This window comes from Macrobrachium rosenbergii, chromosome 55 (genome assembly GCF_040412425.1).
Source record: "Macrobrachium rosenbergii isolate ZJJX-2024 chromosome 55, ASM4041242v1, whole genome shotgun sequence".
NCBI classification, from domain to species: Eukaryota; Metazoa; Arthropoda; class Malacostraca; order Decapoda; family Palaemonidae; genus Macrobrachium; species Macrobrachium rosenbergii.
Window position 1 is genome coordinate 67,155,081 of NC_089795.1, and position 17,582 is coordinate 67,172,662.

The following is a 17,582-nucleotide window of genomic DNA, read 5'->3' on the forward strand; positions in this document are numbered from 1 at the left end:
GGTGAGAGAGATGCTATCTTTCCTCTTGGAGGCGGGAGAGATAACGTGAGAGGACAGATCCCACTGGAGACCCAGCCACTGGAAACCGGGACTCCGGAGTCAGGCGGGACTTCTCTCTGTTCAGATGAAAACCTAACGACTCCAGGAAGTTGATGACTATGGACGTAGCCTCTGACACCCAGAACTGTTGGTGCCCAAATTATCCAATCGTCTAGGCACGCTGCTGGGGATATCCTCGGGACCGGAGTTGTTGAACTACCGTTGTCCGCCAGCTTGGTGAATACCCTGCGCAATGTGGGGACCAAGGGCATGACCCTGAAAGTAGGCTTGTTCTCGAGTCTGAAACCGAGGAACTGAGAGAAGTTCGGCGCTAATCGGGACGTGATAATAAGCGTCTGAAAGATCGACGCGGTGGTGACGGCTCCACGCGGAAGCAGAGTCCGCATCTGAGCTACCGATCATGCGAAATTTGTCGCATTTTATGTAGAGATTTAGAGCGCGACAGATCCAGGATCACTCTTTGCTGATCGGAGTCTTTTTGGGAACAGTGAATAACCTGCCTTGAAACTTTTAGGTGCCTTACTTTCTTTATTGCTTGTTTGTTGAGCATTCTGCCCACGTAATCCCTGTAGGATTGATGAGGGTGGCTGGTAAACCTGGTTAGAGGAGGAGGGTCCTTTGATCCAGCTCCATCCCAGACCTTGGACACAATGCAGCTGTGTGCCCAGGGCTGAAGGTCCAGTGGTCCCTGAACCAATACAGGCGACCACCTACCTGTGTTCTCTCTCAGTGGGAGGGAGCAGGTTTGTTCCTCTACCACGTCCAGGTTTTCCTCTTTGGGGTGGTGTTGGCTTTTCCTCTGAGGGGCCCTGCCTCTTCCCCCCTTGCGATCCTGTTAAGGTCATGGAAAGTATCCACGGCCCTCATAGTGGGGTTGTATGCTGGCGAAGCAACACATACAAAGGGCGCAGCAAAGGGGAATGAGCTGGTTGGACCAGCACATATTGTTGGGTGTGAGCCTTTGAGGTGGAGGCCAGCCACTGCCGAGACCGGGACGGCGTTTGAACTACCGCCTGATGGTGGGCCTCTTATGTCTCCTGAAACGTTTGCCTCCTCGTCGCGGGGCCGCCAGATTCTGGGGTCTTGCGCTGTAGGCAGAAATGCCCCCAGCGAGAGCGCAGACTCTGGCTGGCCCTTGTAGCCTCAGCCATAACATTGTGAACCCTCTTCTCTGGGAAGAGGTTGGTTCCCAGATCGAGCTCTTAACAAGCTTGTTAGGCTCGTGGACGATAGTGGCATCAGCAAATGAATTTCTCATTCCAGTCTGGCCATGATGAATTCGAAAAGGTCAGACTGAAAGCCAGCTAGCAGGGACTTAGCCAAGACTTGAAAAAAATGGCTCGTCCAGCGCAGGAGACGGCAGTGGCTTCGTAAGGCAGACGGAGTTCAGGGACCGCCAGCTTAGTCGGGCATCAAACCCGCCTTTAGCAAAGATTCCGGCAGCTTGGGGAGCTGTTCACTGAACTGTGAGAAGCACAGAAGGGGTCCAGCTTCCCAACAGTGAAAGTGGACGGGACATCCACCAGAACTTCGTCACTTCCCGGAATACCAGGGAAGTGGGGTCTGTTTCTCAGCTGCGTAACGGATTACCTTCAAAGCACGCCTGGCCGTAGCCAGAGCAACTTTGTTCAAAACAAGGTGGGTGTTGTCTCCCAGGGCAAACATGGTGAAGTTGCCCTGAAAGGAGTCAGCATGTTATCTGCCTCCACCAGAGTGCGCAGGAGAGCCGACTGTGAGCTGGTCCCTAGGGACGATGACAGTCTCCTAGGATCCATATCAGAATGCACTTCCTCTGTTAATCTTACAAGCCTAGGTAGGGGCAAGAGATCGGCGGAAAAGAATTTAATTCCTCCAACCGTCTCAAGCCAAGACCTTCAACTGTAGGTGCCTACATCATGTTAAGGCCCGGAGGGGTGAAACGCCGTGGCGGTTACCGACATCAAAGGCGGAGGTCCGCTGTGTCGGATGACATATGGGGTTCGCTGGGGTGGCGAGCTATTCCCGCCAGCATATTGTCATGACTGGCCAACTCTTTCAGAGATCTTGGTGAACCTTGTGTCAAAATCCTCCGTGAACTTTTAAATAGCTGGTTCGCATAAGGCCTCCGTGGTTCAGTAGGCAGGCAGGCTGGCGAGGGCTTGGTTTTGCAGCCTCTTGCCGCGCCTTGCCGGAGGAAACCAGACTTGTTCTCGAGGGCTACAGGTGCTGAGACCTTAGCTCTTCATCGGGGAGCATGATGCCTTCTTGAGGACGAGGACTTATAGCCTCTTCGCTCGCCTTCCATGAAGTTCTCACTCAACTTGGGGGGATAGCTGATGGAGCTCTATCACCCAAGGAGTGAAGACTTCACAAAAACCTGCAAAGGAAGAAATGGATGAAGCTGGGGAGTCAAAGGGGGCCGCCCCAACAACCTCACCTACCTCCACTTACCACCTGGTCCTGTTCAGTATTCAGGTTCCAGGTCTAGAAGTCTAAGGCGGCGACTTCCTAAACCTCGGCGTAGAGGATATCCACTTGGGTGGCTGGGTCGATCCCGGATCTGCTGGATGATGGGGTGGCAAGATCTTCACGGCACTGCGCCGCCACCCGTGCGCCGGGTAGAGCAGGTCCTCAACTTGGCGTCGAGGACATAGGGCTTCCCGACGGAACATTCTCTACCAAAAACCCAGCCACCCAGGCCCGGAGGGGATTCCAAGGCAGACTTCTTGAGGACTCGTCCGCCTGTAAGAAAACCAGCAATTAGCCAAGAACGAAAAACAGTCCTGGAACCACGAACAATATATTATGAGGAGCGTAAAACGGAGGAAGACTGTCACCATCACTCATCCTGGACGGTGATTTACGCACAAGGTAAAACAAACCTCACAACCATCAGGTGCCAGACTACCAGGGTCGTCGAGCCGGACCGCACAACCAGCGTGGGTCCGCACTCTACGTGACCGCAGAAGGTTGTTTAGTGAAGCGGTACACCTGCCTCCTCACAGCGAACAGTCTGTAAGTGGAAAAAATTGATACGCCGAACCCACCACTCTAAGCACTAAACCCACGGCAAGGCCTGGAATTTCGACTACAACCGAATACTCCGGCATGGAGAAGAAATCTTATCATAAACTAGGCCAATAAGCTCTAAAATACACAGAGTGGAAGGTAAAGCTTCCAGACTCGGAATACTGGGAATGAAAGGAATGAGACAAGAACTCACCGCAAGGGCTGCCAGTAAATATAATGGCGGAGCCCCCGGTGTAGAACCGACTCACGATATATAAATGAGGAGTACTCCGTTAGATAAACACACTTATCTAAATATGTATATTCATAAACAATAACATTAAACAAGTGACGGTACAGGGTAATACTCCGGAGACCGGAGGGATCCGCCTCTTTATATAATTATATGAACTTCCTCACTTACTTCCCCGCCGGAGAAACAGATGGGCAAGATGCTCGTATATACATAACATAAGCCGGAGCAAATATAATACCCAGCTAAGTAACCCGACGGGGAGAAAAGAAGTGTGGGATAGAGTGTTAGAACACGTTCGGAGCTACGAGTAAACAGTAACCACCAACACCAACACAGCGATGCTAGGGACTGTATGGGAGGGAGCTAATCCCTACTGCAAATGGAGGAGTCCCTGAACTCGAAGAAACGCCATCTAGCGTCACCCCACGAGTAGAGCAAGGCTGGAGGGGGTGGGGAGGGGGGGTGGAGTAGGGGAGAGAGGTAGGCTACGAAGAAAGAGAACAGGAGACAGGGAAAACATCACCCGCTCAACTCAACAATATACACCACTCCAAGAATAATGAAACTTAGGAGGGTGGCCTACTACTAAGGGAGAAGCGTAAGCCTCGATGCCCGACTCTGCCTAGGCGAGCCTAATAGGACCTAACCTAGTATAGGCTAGGAAAATGGAAGGAGTGCAGAGGGGAGGAGAAGCAACAGGAGAGAAATTTTGTGCCGAGAACCAACCGGGATCGAGAAGAGGGGGCAAGAAGGCGACTAGCCTAGAGGAAACACATCCAAAGAACTCTATTCCCCTAAAGGAAGAAGAACTAAGGGGGCTCACTCTGCCCACCAAAACGTCCCTGGAGGAAACAGCAACCAAAACTCCCCTCAACCTGATTGGTCTCCACGCCAAGGGCAAGGGATGGAAGCAAAACAAGCCTACCCACTAAATAACCATCACACATAAACATGGGAACAAAAATGTGCTCAATAGGGTGCGTAGCCTACCACCTCGGGGAAGCGGTTAGATCTGAGGCTGCCGCCACCACGCAGGGAGGTAAACAATGAATAAAATAAAATAAAAAGAGAGCACCATCGCCAAAGAATAAAATAATTAGCCTAATACAGACTAAAAATAATAATGAACCCAACCTGGGGGTACCTGGACGGCATCACCTCACAAAGGCCCGACAGGCCAATAATACGTAAATTCGCAGAGAAAAAGGGGGCCACCGCAGGGAACCCGCCAAGATGAGGAACCATGAGCAAAAATACATCTATAACGACAGGAGACAACCTCAACAAAAGAACTGATGGGTCACTCGCCGATCGAGCATGGCTGGCGGAGGACGCCGTAAGGCCATAATAAGATCTCAATATTTATGAAAAGACAGAGACCATAACAGCCAAAATATAGAACAAAACCCCACAATAAGATGGTACTTAAATTGGAGATGGTAAAGCTGCTCGGTGACATGGCGAAAGATGAAAATAAATCCAAAAAGGGCACGAGCACATAAAAGGAAAAGGTAGCAATTAGCGTGCTAGAAAATGGAATGAGGTAGGTATGGCGCTGGTGTCGCCGAGCTGGCTGGTGTTTGGGGTGTAGGGGCTGTAACGGCTCACCGCTCTTAGGTTCTGGGGATTTTGTAGGGAGAGATCTTTTCAGGTAGTAAGACTCCGTGGTAGTGATCTTTCACTCACCTCTTCGATATACCCGACGTCTTCCCTAGAGAAGACGTCGATCTGGGGTAGTAACCCCAGCTTTCCTGAAAGCTCTTTTTTTCTGGTATATCTTAGCATATTATACCTAGAAATTCGTGCTATAATGGAATTTCACCGGCTGACACGGGACTGGACTCAGAAGTGTCCTGATGTATAAAATGTCACAGGACATCACAGTCATTGTTTGTACTGTACTGTGCCAAGTACAACCTCAATCACTCCAGAACATTAAAATTTGAGCTGTTGTGGCCATTTTGGTCATTATTTAAAACTGTAACTAACAGGATAGAAAAAATTTAAAACTATAAGAATTCATAACAATATCTTAAAATAGTACAAATTATGAGAAAAATAATTTAAAATTGTAAAAATTATGACAAAAATAATTTAAAATTGTAAAAGTTAGGGTGAAAATTATTTAGAATTGTAAAAATTATGATGAAATTTTCAAGTTGTAAAAATTATAAAAATAATGTAAAATTGCAACCATCAGGATAGAAATAATTTCAAATTTAACTGATAAAAGTATTTTAAAATTGTAATGATAAAAGTAATTTAAAACTAGTAATTATGATAAAAAGTCATTTAAAATTGTAATAATTATGATAAAAACAATTTAAAATTATAAAAATTATGATATAAATTTAAAATCAGAAAAATTGATACATATAATGTAAAATTTTATAAATTATGATAAAAAAATAAAAAAATAAAAAAATTATGATTAAAAGTAATTTAAAATTGGAAAAATTATGACACAATGTAAAATTTTAAAAATTATGATTAAAACAACTGAAATTTGTACAAATTAAATTAAAAGTAATTTAAAATTGTAAAAATTAAATCAAAATAATTTGAAAATTATTATCATTTCGGTCAGCACATAACAAAGAAACTTTCCGCATGTTTCTATTCCTCATGCTCATTCCCTTCGTCTCACACTGAAGAGTTAGAAAAATCACATTTGAATTTAGCTGCAAAAAGGACGAAAAGCCTTCAGATTTTAACCTCTGTGAGTTGGCTACTTTTTCTTTCCTCTTAAACTTGTAATCAGAGGTACATATGTATATATACCAAAAACAATAAGCAAAGCGCCTCACATCAGTTTGGTTACAGTTAATAAACACAACTCACTAACTGGTCCAGTTACCCATTTTACTGAGTAGTTAAATTCCAGAACTGCAAATTAACAAAATTAATTGTTCTTGGGATTGAATTACTTTGATCACTCAAGTCAGTTAAAGATAAAATTTAAAATACTACCATCAATACACCACCAAGTACAGTAAACCCCCGTATTCGCGTTCTTATGGTTCGTGGACTCATGCATTCACGAGTTTCTCTGTGGAACACATCTACCCATCATTCGCGGAAAATTCGCCCATTCGCGGTATTTTTCATTGAGAAATATTCACTAATTACTGTATTTTCATGAATAAATGCACTTTTTGTGATCACACTATTAAAATACTCACGTATAAGCATTTTTACAGGGTTTTTCTTGGTTTAAGCTATCAAAATGGGCAGTTCTAAGTGTTTTTAGAGGGGTTTTAAGCATTTGCGGATTTGACCTATTCGCGGGGGGGTGTGGGACGCATCCCCCGCGAATATGGGGGGTTCACTGTAATATTCCTAGAAAGGGAATGCCACACAGATTTTTTTAAATGCTCAACAAGACGAATTCTCAACCATGAAATTCAAAACCGAACCAGTACATCAACAGATTTCACTCCATATTACTTCTAATAAACTTTTATTTTTTTTTTTTTTTCCCTCAACTTGGTATGAATGTTTTTTTTTTATTTATCTCATGTTTTTTGAAAAAAAAAAATACAATTAAAGAATGTTGTTGCTTGTAACTGCTGTGATAGTTGTAACTAACAGTACCAGGCTGTAATTGTTATAGCTAAGTGCTAAGTTGCAACTGTGCTGTCATTGTGAAATGTGCAAGGATTATAAGATTTGGTTGAAACTGGATGGATATATATAAAGTTTTTAGGTACACTGTATCAAGAAGGACATCTATAAGGAATGTATTAACTGTAAGAAGAAGGAAAAAGGAAACTTACAAGACTGTCCATCGATTGTCTGATGAAAAACATGAATCCTGATGAACAGCAATAATGAACCCCCAGTAATTACAGGGCCTGAGCACAGCAGGCTGGCTGGACCAAAGGTGGAAAATAACTGAGGATGAAGACAAACATTAATATAAATATAAGATTACAGAAAATCACAGAGATTACAAATCAAGAGAAGCCATAACTTTTTATCATGATTCATGATATAATGAATTCAGCTATGAGATGGCGAGCACAGATTTAAATTTAAAAATCATTTATCATACGAGTATAGCCTACTGAGTAAATATAACAGCAACTTATGGTATATTATTACAATGGGAGCATGAAAGACACCTTTAAATGCATCACAAGCCCACAGTTCTAAATCAGGTTAACGAGGTATAGGAGTTTGGTTATAACGATAGAATGTATACACCACATATATTTGATGAAATGATTTAACTGCCTTTCCCTTCAGGAAACATACGTCACTTTCAGGCCAGATACAAACACACACACACACACACATATATATATATATATATATATATATATATATATATATATATATATATATATATATATATATATATATATATAATATATAATTTATTTGGATTTCATCACTTGCCATAAGTAGCTGACCCCAAGCTGTCTATTGAGCAAAATAAATATAAATATATAACAAAATCCAAATAATGAATTGTGGCATATAACACACATGATAGGGTAACCTGGGGCCAACTTGTATAGCTGATAGTATGACAGTTCCAGAGTCTAAATGGTATTTTGTAATTAATTAGCAATCAATTTGAAATATTGATTTACATATTCAAGATCAGAGATATATATGTAAAATTAATTGCTTCTAAAAATGTGTAACTATCTTCAGTACATAATATCTTGATTATCCACATTCACTGTATCTGCAACATGACATTATCCACATGCAACTGGCATTCAAGTACCCAAGATACGTGTATAACATATAGCCTATACAATTCATAAAAATGAAAAATTGTGCTCTGATGGTTGGCAACGCTGTGTGGGCCTAAAGAAGTCTTGGTACCCCTGCTTACAAACAAACAGGCTGGAAGGGGGGGGGGGGGTTGGAGAATGCTGGATAGGATGGTGAGCATGTTAGTAATGCTGCTGACAGGATTAGGCACGATGAGGAAGAGTTATGGGGGTGAGTGGCCAGGGAAGGAGTTTCCTGGGCGGAGAGAGGTTGGGAAGGCCATGCAGGATGGGTAGATAGGCATCTGACTTCTTGTGGTTGTTCAAAGTACTTTGTTTAATGTCTTTCATTATTATATTTTTAAAGAGCAGCTCAAGTGTTGCCAACATCTAGGAATATTTTCATGTTGAAATTTGCTTTACATTGTTAATTAATATTTCACTGTGAGGGGTGCCAAGTCCCATGTGGGGAGACACACCATTCATCAATGTGACACGTCACCATAACATAAAATTGATAAATGAAAAAAAAACTTTATCTAAACACTTGTATACGGCAACTTCACCTATTCAATCTGTGGAACAAACAGTTTATAATGTTACTGGGAAACTGTTGCTGTATGCCATTTTTTGACATAAAATATTTATGACTTTTTCTCTCTCATGCAGGGTCGGTGATAATCATCAGAGAGTCAACTAAAAATACGTAGTGAAAATTACAACACACAAGATATATAACATGAAAAATGATGAGAGAAGAGAAAAGGTGTGTGTGTGTGTGTGTGTGTGTGTGTGTGTGTGTGTGTGTGTGTGTGTGTGTGTGTGTGTGTGTGTGTGTGTGTGTAGTGGAGATTCTTATCACTGAATCACAGGCTTTCTCTCTCTCTCTCTCTCTCTTGTATTGTCCTTGATTATTTTATTACAAGTTATATCTTTTTGTTATAATAAGATCTTTCTTTCTATCTGTTGTATGTTTTTATTCTCTCACTTCTTACCTTGGTTTCTTCTAAATGTGTCCCTTAGCATCGCTTCACTGATGATGTGCTATCTTCTTTATATTAATTATTTTTAAGCATTGATATCTCTCAGAAAGGCGTATAGAGACGAGATCGGTAATTTCTTCACTTTAATTAGTACTTAGTATTATAAAGATCAGTACAAAATTAACAAGTTACAATGATAGAAAAAATTACTCTGGATCTATAACTTGGCTCAGTTTATCTGGGGAACACTGAAGCGAGGGGAGACGTACTCTCCCTTGAAGGACACAGTTCTGATCTCTTCTCTACCTGGCATTCTCCAGCCTGTTGGACCCCTAGAATTCTTGTTATCTGCAATCTCCACCTCCTTCTAGCCTTATTGGAAGGATTTATGCAAGGCCTCCCTTCAAGTAGCTGATTGGAAGGACTGTAGTGGTGTGATTCAAATCTCTCCTAGAAGACTTGATTGGAGGTGATCTTAGGAGGGTGTGTGAAAGACCCCTCCCTAATATGTTTGATTGAGGTTGCCAGAAGTACATTACTTTGTCCAGCCCCATTTTGGAATTTCCATGAAAACGCCTCCTGAGAAGGTGGGGTTATAGAACCAGCTGCTGTAAGCATTTAGGCTGTGCTGACTCATGATTTGGCTAACTTAATCGCGAGGCCCTTATTTCTCACTTTTACAATTGTTTTTTTTACTTCAACATGATATACAGTACTGCTTATGGTTCATGCAAAAATCCTGCCTCGATCAGCGTATTGGAATCACGAAAACAACAACAGCTTTTGGGCATTATCACTGTGTTCTTTGCCTCTCTTTTTATTCTTACTTCTCTCTCCTCTCTCCTAACTTTTTCTCTTTTCTATATTTCTCTCTCTCTCTCTTTTCTTTTTCTCTTTTCTATCTAATTTCCCTATATATTCTACACCACAACATTTTAATTAATAAAATGTGAGAAAACATAAAATTGAAAACAAAACAAATAATTTCTGTGACAAAGCTTATGAAACATGAATGTAAACACTGGGCAAATTACGAAACAACATTAAGAGATGAACTGAAATATTAATGATTGAGATGAAATATATCAACAGTGTGTATTGTTATGTGAAAATCATATTACAGTCAACTAAAAAATTCAAAGGTGTTAAACGGTGATGCCACTGATGAAATGCCATGTTAACATAATTAGGATAAAGACATACACATACACACACTCATTCAAGTAACGCTTCCATGATGTTACGAAGTGAAATGAAATATCCTTCATTACAGTAAAACAGACAATTAATTACTTGTTAGTAATGTCCTTAAAAAGAATTTACTTTGGACACATCATCATTGAGAAACACCATACGTATACACTTGAAATGTAAACACCACAGGATAAGTGTTACACAGCTTGCGTACTATGGCGAAATGAGAAATCAATGATAATTATAAAACAAAAGAATAATGATAAACTGTCATAAAAAGGTCTTCAAAATAACATAATTAAAGAGCAACATTTACGATACAATATGAAGGATGCAATACTTGGTGTAATTCAGGGTAAGGAAACACAACAACGAATAAAGAAAAAAAGGCAAACTTACAAAACAATAAATAAAACAAATTAAATATAATACAGTACAGTAACAATTTACTCAAGAGTTGCTGTATAACAAATACATTAACAGTGATAAAACCAAGATATGCTGCGGGTCAACAAGGTAGCCTAAGTAGTAGCTCATATAGACCTAACACATTGTGTGTTGTGTACGAAAAAATATTTTAAAAAACTCTTGCCTTTTCTATCCAAATTGCTTTTTAAAATGTCATACTTAATTTTTTCCTGTTTAGGCAAAACACTTAAAACAAGTGATGCCCATGTGATTCGGTGGCAAGGGTCTTCAGACTTTCTTTGGTAGGGTTGGAGGCAAAGGTTAGATTTATGGAGATGCCTGACCATACAAACCCTTCACTAATCCGTGAGGCCAGGTCAGCCAGCGACCACTCCAAGAAAGATTGTCAACAGACCTTTGGAAAGCACTGGAGCTCATGGAAATAAATTAACTCTATCTCTTTTTTTTTTTATTTCCTTTTGTTTACTTTCTTTCAAGGAAAAATTAGAAACTTTCTGAGTTATGTACATTACTTATTTTCAATTTAAAGGGAAATAGAGATGCATAGATAACATAAGACATACACACAAGTGGTTGGAGGTCAACCCACGCGCAGGTAAATTGGGGGTGAGCCAGGCGGGGGTATAATTTGTGACGTCAGCACAGACCCTTGGTCCAGCGGGTCGCTTTTCCCGAGATAAATTTCTTATTTTTTAGACCAAACTGTAAATGCAATCAGGAGGCATATAAATAAATAGCGCTGCCATAATTACTACTGAGTTTTATGATTGAGTGAATACAACTTTCTATGAAATTTAGCATGGGTTACAGGGAAACTGCCAAAGAAAAGGCAGATATAAATTATGTAATCTACTGATCAATAAGAAAAATTCACACAATATGATGGAAAGTGCTTATTGTTAAATTTATACGAGATGCCACAGAAATATCATTCGTTACATACAAATACCCGAATAAGGCAGATTAAATTCCCATCAATATATATAAAGTGAATCTAAACATAATAAGTATGAATCACAAACATAATAAGTATACATGTCTGTATTCATATATATATATATATATATATATATATATATATATATATATATATATATATATATATATATATATATATATATATATATATATATATATATATATATATATATATATATATATATATATATATATATTTTGTTTCATAACGACACAAAATATTTCAACTAGACACACGTGCATACTTAATACCTATATTTACATTTCATCCTGTAAAGTCCCCGCTAAGCGGGTTTTCTGTGATGGTGACCCATTTTCTTTGCCGCTCCTAAGATAACGGGTCACTCCGGGGTCACCACTTTAAGAGGTGCGAAAGAAATGAGCAGGATAAAGTTACTGCTGATTTATTGAGGACACAGAAGGCTTGGTTTTATATAGCGGACTGGCGTCACGCCGAGGAATGAGAGCCAGGGTGACCTGCGGTCAATAATATTTGACAATAAATACAATGAATAAATACACTCTGAGTTACAGAAATGGACAATAATGAAGTTGAATACATTCTGATACCTGAGCAAAAGAAACATATAACGTAGAAGTTGGTAACAGGTAAATATCTACATAAATCAGTTTAATGATTGGTATGGCTGATCCTGGTGACCCGTTATCCCTAGGGCTGGCAAAAGAAAATGGGTCACCATCACAGAAAACCCATAGCGTGGACTTTACAATCCATTCCCACATGGTTTGTTACATCATATACAGTTTTTACTTAACACTTACTGTTTTCCTGGAGGAGGTAATTTCTCTGTTCAAAATGTGTAGTCTGGAAAAAGTACGGCAACGAAAAAATTAAGTTATTACACCATTCAGCAAAGGAATAAAGTGCCCAATATAAGTACAGTAGATGGCTTTTTGGTAGCACCACTACCGGGTTTTAGTTCTCTTTCGCCACGATAACATTTGAACATATTTTCCCTGGTTTTTAATTGTTCTGAAATTGTATTTGTTGTTTCTTTTTTTAACTTTCTCCCTCTTTTCTGCTTACTGCACTTATCCATGTGTTTTTCTCCTGTTGGCGATTATATGCCAAGGAACCCGTATTCAAAAAATTTATGAATAGCAAAGTCTCCAAAGTATTCTAGACCTTCTTCTATAGCTTCTCCCCAATCACTGGACCTTAGGTCCATAGTGCATGTGATGTTATTTTCTTCCCTAACAGAATCTCAGTTAATTTGTAAGCAAAATAACATTGCTGATACGCTTAATTCCTGTTGAAAAGATTCAATATCAACAACAGGGAGATAAGAAAAACAATCAGATGATATATTTATTATTTCCTTCACAACAGCCATCAGTATTATAATCTGATGCCATTTCCCATTAGATGTAATCTAACCCGGTGCTTAACTGACACAGGTGACGTTCTAGACCGTCCTGATTTAGCCTCTAAGTTAATATATATGAAAATGATATTTTCATACTAAAATTAAGTTTCATATATACTTACAAAGTAATTACATAGCTATAGTTTCTAACTCATGCAGCAGCCTTTATTTAAAAATTCACGGTAGCACTTCAATAGTTTAGTGTAGGTGACAAGCCCCGCCCACTAATGGGAGTGCTGAAAACGACTTGGCAGAAAACCTCATTCTGTTTGTGCCCTTATGTCCATGACAGGGGAGGAGGGCGGGCTCTGATTCTGTAATTACTTGATAAGTATATATGAAACTTAATTTTAAAATTAAGTATATATGAAACTTAATTTTATTATGAAAATATCATTTTCATATAAGTAACTTAGCAAGTAATCACACAGCTAAATCCCACACTGAATGGGGGTGGGATACATGGACATATTCTGTTCCAAAACATTAAGGCAAGGTAATGACTTTGAAATAGATAAATGCAAGAACTGAAACAATGCTTGTCGTTTCCTTACATGATAAGAGAGCTACTGCAGGTGAACACTGCCTCTGGTTGGTGCACATCTTAACTGTAGTGGCGCTTGGCGGTTGGGCCGTGGGTTGCCTCTACTTAAGTGGGAGCTTTGCAGCAGAGGATAGGCATGATCACAGGCAAAGCATACACAAGTGCCCTTGCCCTGGGCGCAGTACCAATATACAAAAAAAACAGACAACGCTTTCACCTACACTGAAAACACCATAACTCATCTGCGGAGACTGGTGGATACTCCAGGTACTGTACATTGTACCCCATAGCTCCCAAAAATTTGACACCTTACTTCAAGGCAAAAAGATAGTAAGAAAAAAAGAGATTCCCATGCGTCCTCTCACAATACCATTCCAGCCACTGATAATGGCTCGAAGGTACTGGAATTTTCAAACACTGTTTCAACTTCTTTCAAGTAGTGAGACATGAAGGTCGGTTCACACTTCCAGTGGGCCAACTGAAGAATGGAAGTCAGGGACATATGTGCCTGAAAGCTGACAAGGTAGAGACTCCCCTGATTCCAAGAGCTTTCACGTTAAAAGTTGGCAAAATGTCCTCCTGAATCTGAAAGTGCGCCTCAGAATTTTAGTCTTTGACGAAGAAGGACAATGCATTCTTAGTCAGAGGGCGAGGTGGGTTCTTGACAGAGCACCAGAGGTTGCTGGATGATCCTCTGATTTCGGTCCCGCTCAGGAAATACCTTAAGGCCCTAGCAGGACAAAGAACTCTCTTCTTCCTCAGAGCCAAGGTATCTGTTAAGGTCTTAATGGAGAAAGAACAGGGCCAGGGCTTGGAAGGGTCCTCATTCTTGAATAAAAACCAAGGGTAAGGTAGCAAACTGCATCTCCTTGTGAAAACAAAAGACCTACCATTTATCGATGGCTTGGAACTTGCTAATACATTAGCAGTAGTCAAGGCCACGAGGCAGAGTCTTTTGAGTATGGTTTCTCCCAGAAGAGAAACGAGGGGTTCAAAAGAGGGACCTGTTAGCCACTTTGCCACTACGTCCATGTTCCAGGAGACCTGATCTTCCCTCTTTGCTTAGACGTACCAAAGGACTTGACAGGGTCATTAAGATCTAGGATTAACGCAAGATTCAGAACCCCTGTGTTTAAACACTGAGCTAAACATAGCTCAATACCCCTTAATAGTGGAGGACGATATGCCTCTCAGATGTTTTATCAGGCTTTTACTGCAAGGTCGAATTGAGGCTTCTTGGTAATGAAGATGCAGATTCTTCTCCAAGAAAGAGGATTTTTGTTCAGGCCTAAGGCACACACAATTCTGAAAAAAAAAAAGACTTATCCAGATAACAATTTTGCATTACAGAAACTCTCACTTGTCCTTACTTAATCACAAGGGGATGATTTCTTAAGATTAATACTTTTAACACCATGGAGGATAAGTTATGCGACTTCACTAGACAACAATAATTGTACTTAATAGATGACTTCATAAATAGGATAAATAGCTAAAACCTGCAAATACTTAGAACCCTTCTAAAAACACTTAGAAATGCCTATTTCGTTAGTTCAAAAAGACACAAAAACTAAAAATGCTTAAACAGGTGTTATCCTACTTACAGTGGGGTTAAGTTCCAAAAAAACCCTTCGTTTGTTGGAAAAAACGTAGGAAATACCAAAACGTATCTCGAACATAGCCTAGCTTACTCTAGGGTATTTGGTACCATGTATACATATATGGTTGCCTAGCCTACACTATAAAGTATACTCTATACATACATGGTGTAGTAATTATTAATATCAGCTAATTCTGGAGGTTCATGAAAAGTAAAATTGAATAACAAACAAGAATTAGCTTAGCCTACACTATGGTATATTTTATACACAAACGGTAGTATAGCCTACATTATACTGTACTCTATATTCACATATGCATTATTATACAACGTCAACGCCGCGAATATGCATCTTTCCATGGATCTTTTAAAAAATGTTATGCCTTAATTCACTGTATCCAATAATACTGTATATATCCTTATATTGCTTTTTTTGTATTATAAATTGCAGTCATAGCAATCAATGTTTTGGTTTGGAAATCATTTATGCTGTGTTTATTTTGCTGTACAGTATTTAATTCAATTCAGAGTGCTTTTCTTGCTTCGAGTTACCATGAATAAATCTATAGATTATTTATATGGGGCAAGGTTATTTTTCGTTATACAAAGTGTTTTCAAGTCGAAATATAACTAAAATACGTCTCGCTGTGAAATTAATTTATCTATTATTGATGATAAATAACGATGGCCGTTTGGGGGCGTTTGTTTTAAGTAAAAAAAATTCAAGATTCTGTTCGCTATTTTCACTTGATTTCATCATAATACAAGTTTTATGTATTTATGTTTATGATTGTAAAAATAACAGTAACGTGTTCTTTCATGCCCAGTAGTTTTGATTAAATACTTTTTCTCTCCACATTTTTAATTACGATCGAGTTTCATCCATGTTACCGATGCACAATAATTTACAGTATAGTCATTAGCAGCTTGAACATTGTTTTCTCAGCTTCGGCTTCTTGCAGCCCTAAATTTAGTAGTATATTTCCTTCATGATCTTTTATCCATACCAAATAAAAGATTATAATGTAAAAATATATCAGTCCTATTCTATTTAACGTCATTTGTGCTATAACCTACGGTTTATTACAGTATGATGGTTGAAATACCAGATAAACGGCTGTTGTTATCCGATTCGGTTATAGGCAAAACAACAGTTTCTGGGTCAGTTGTTTTATATTTCTGTATGCATTTCGTAAAGAGTATAACGTTACTAACAATAATCTTATCATTCTCTTTTACTTTTTAACTAGAATGGGATAAAGAAATGGAGGGAAAAGTTGTCCATTGTAATTTGGTCTCTCTCACTGCCTGATTAAACTGCTGCCTACACCTGCGCGAAATTTAAAAATATTTTATAAATAATATTGTCGTATCGGTATTCACTGCTTACCCCACTGCAAAATCAAATCATTGTAACTCGAGCATTCAGTATTTTAATAGTTTTATCCACAAAAATTGCATTTAGTCATGTGAAAATGAGATGAAAATAAAGTAATTAGTAAATTTTCTCAGTGAGAAATACGCGAATAAGGCAAATTTTCATGAATAATTGTGGTAGATGCGTTCCACAGAAATCCGTGAATACGAGTGCGAAGCGAACACGGGTTTACAATATATATATATAGGCAGATCCTCGGTTTACCACGGTTCCGACTTCTGACGTTACTGGCGCTTTCAAATATATTCATCAGAAATTATTTCGACTTTACGACGCATGTTCAGGGTTGTAGCGACAAATGCACGCCGATCCGACAGAAGAAATAAGCCCCAAAACGGCAGAATAATCATAATTTGAAGGTTTCTTGATGTAAAACTCAATAATAATGCAGTTTATCGTTTTCAATACTGAAACATTAAAAGTAGGTTTTCTTATGATTTTTGACGATTTTGGCGATTTTTCGACTTCGACGATTTTTACTAGGGTTCTGACGCAGAGGGCAAGAAGCGGAACCCCCGTCATAAACAGGACATACTGTATATATATATATATATATATATATATATATATATATATATATATATATATATATATATATATATATATATATACAGATCAGCAAAAAAAAAGCAAGCGCCCACTACATTTGTAAACAAATCATAGCAATGATATAAAAAAAAGGAAAAATAAAGGGGAAAATTTTAGTTCATATATTTTTTCAATATGAACATTTCTCCATTATTTTTAAGTACAGCTTTTAACCTTCTTGGCATTGAATGCTAAATCTTTGAAAATGTGTGCATCCATGTCTTCAAACCAAAACTACGGATGGCATCCTTCAATTTGGGGAGGGCGTTTTTCTCATCTGCTAATTGCCTTCAGTTTCCGTTTCATGTATGCCCATAATTTTCAATTGGGTTTAAATCTGGTGGTGCCTGGCCAGTCAATTTCTGAATAATAAATTCCTTAAGAAGGTTTGTGCCTTGTGAAATCGGTG

The 17,582-nt window shown here is 39.2% G+C and overlaps 1 protein-coding gene across 7 annotated transcripts in view; it reads left to right on the top strand.

Annotated features, from left to right (window-relative positions):
* Positions 1–17,582, top strand: part of LOC136835369 (broad-complex core protein isoforms 1/2/3/4/5-like) — a 946,407-nt gene that overhangs the window by 874,502 nt on the left and 54,323 nt on the right. The window contains exon 7 of one of the 7 annotated variants that reach the window (XM_067098830.1): positions 8,701–8,792. The exons of the other annotated variants lie outside the window; for them this stretch is intronic. Within the exon in view, the coding sequence (XP_066954931.1) occupies positions 8,701–8,741 (41 nt within the window). The 3' untranslated portion in view covers positions 8,742–8,792. Of the gene's footprint in view, positions 1–8,700; positions 8,793–17,582 lie in introns of those variants that run through there. 7 annotated transcript variants of the gene reach the window in all.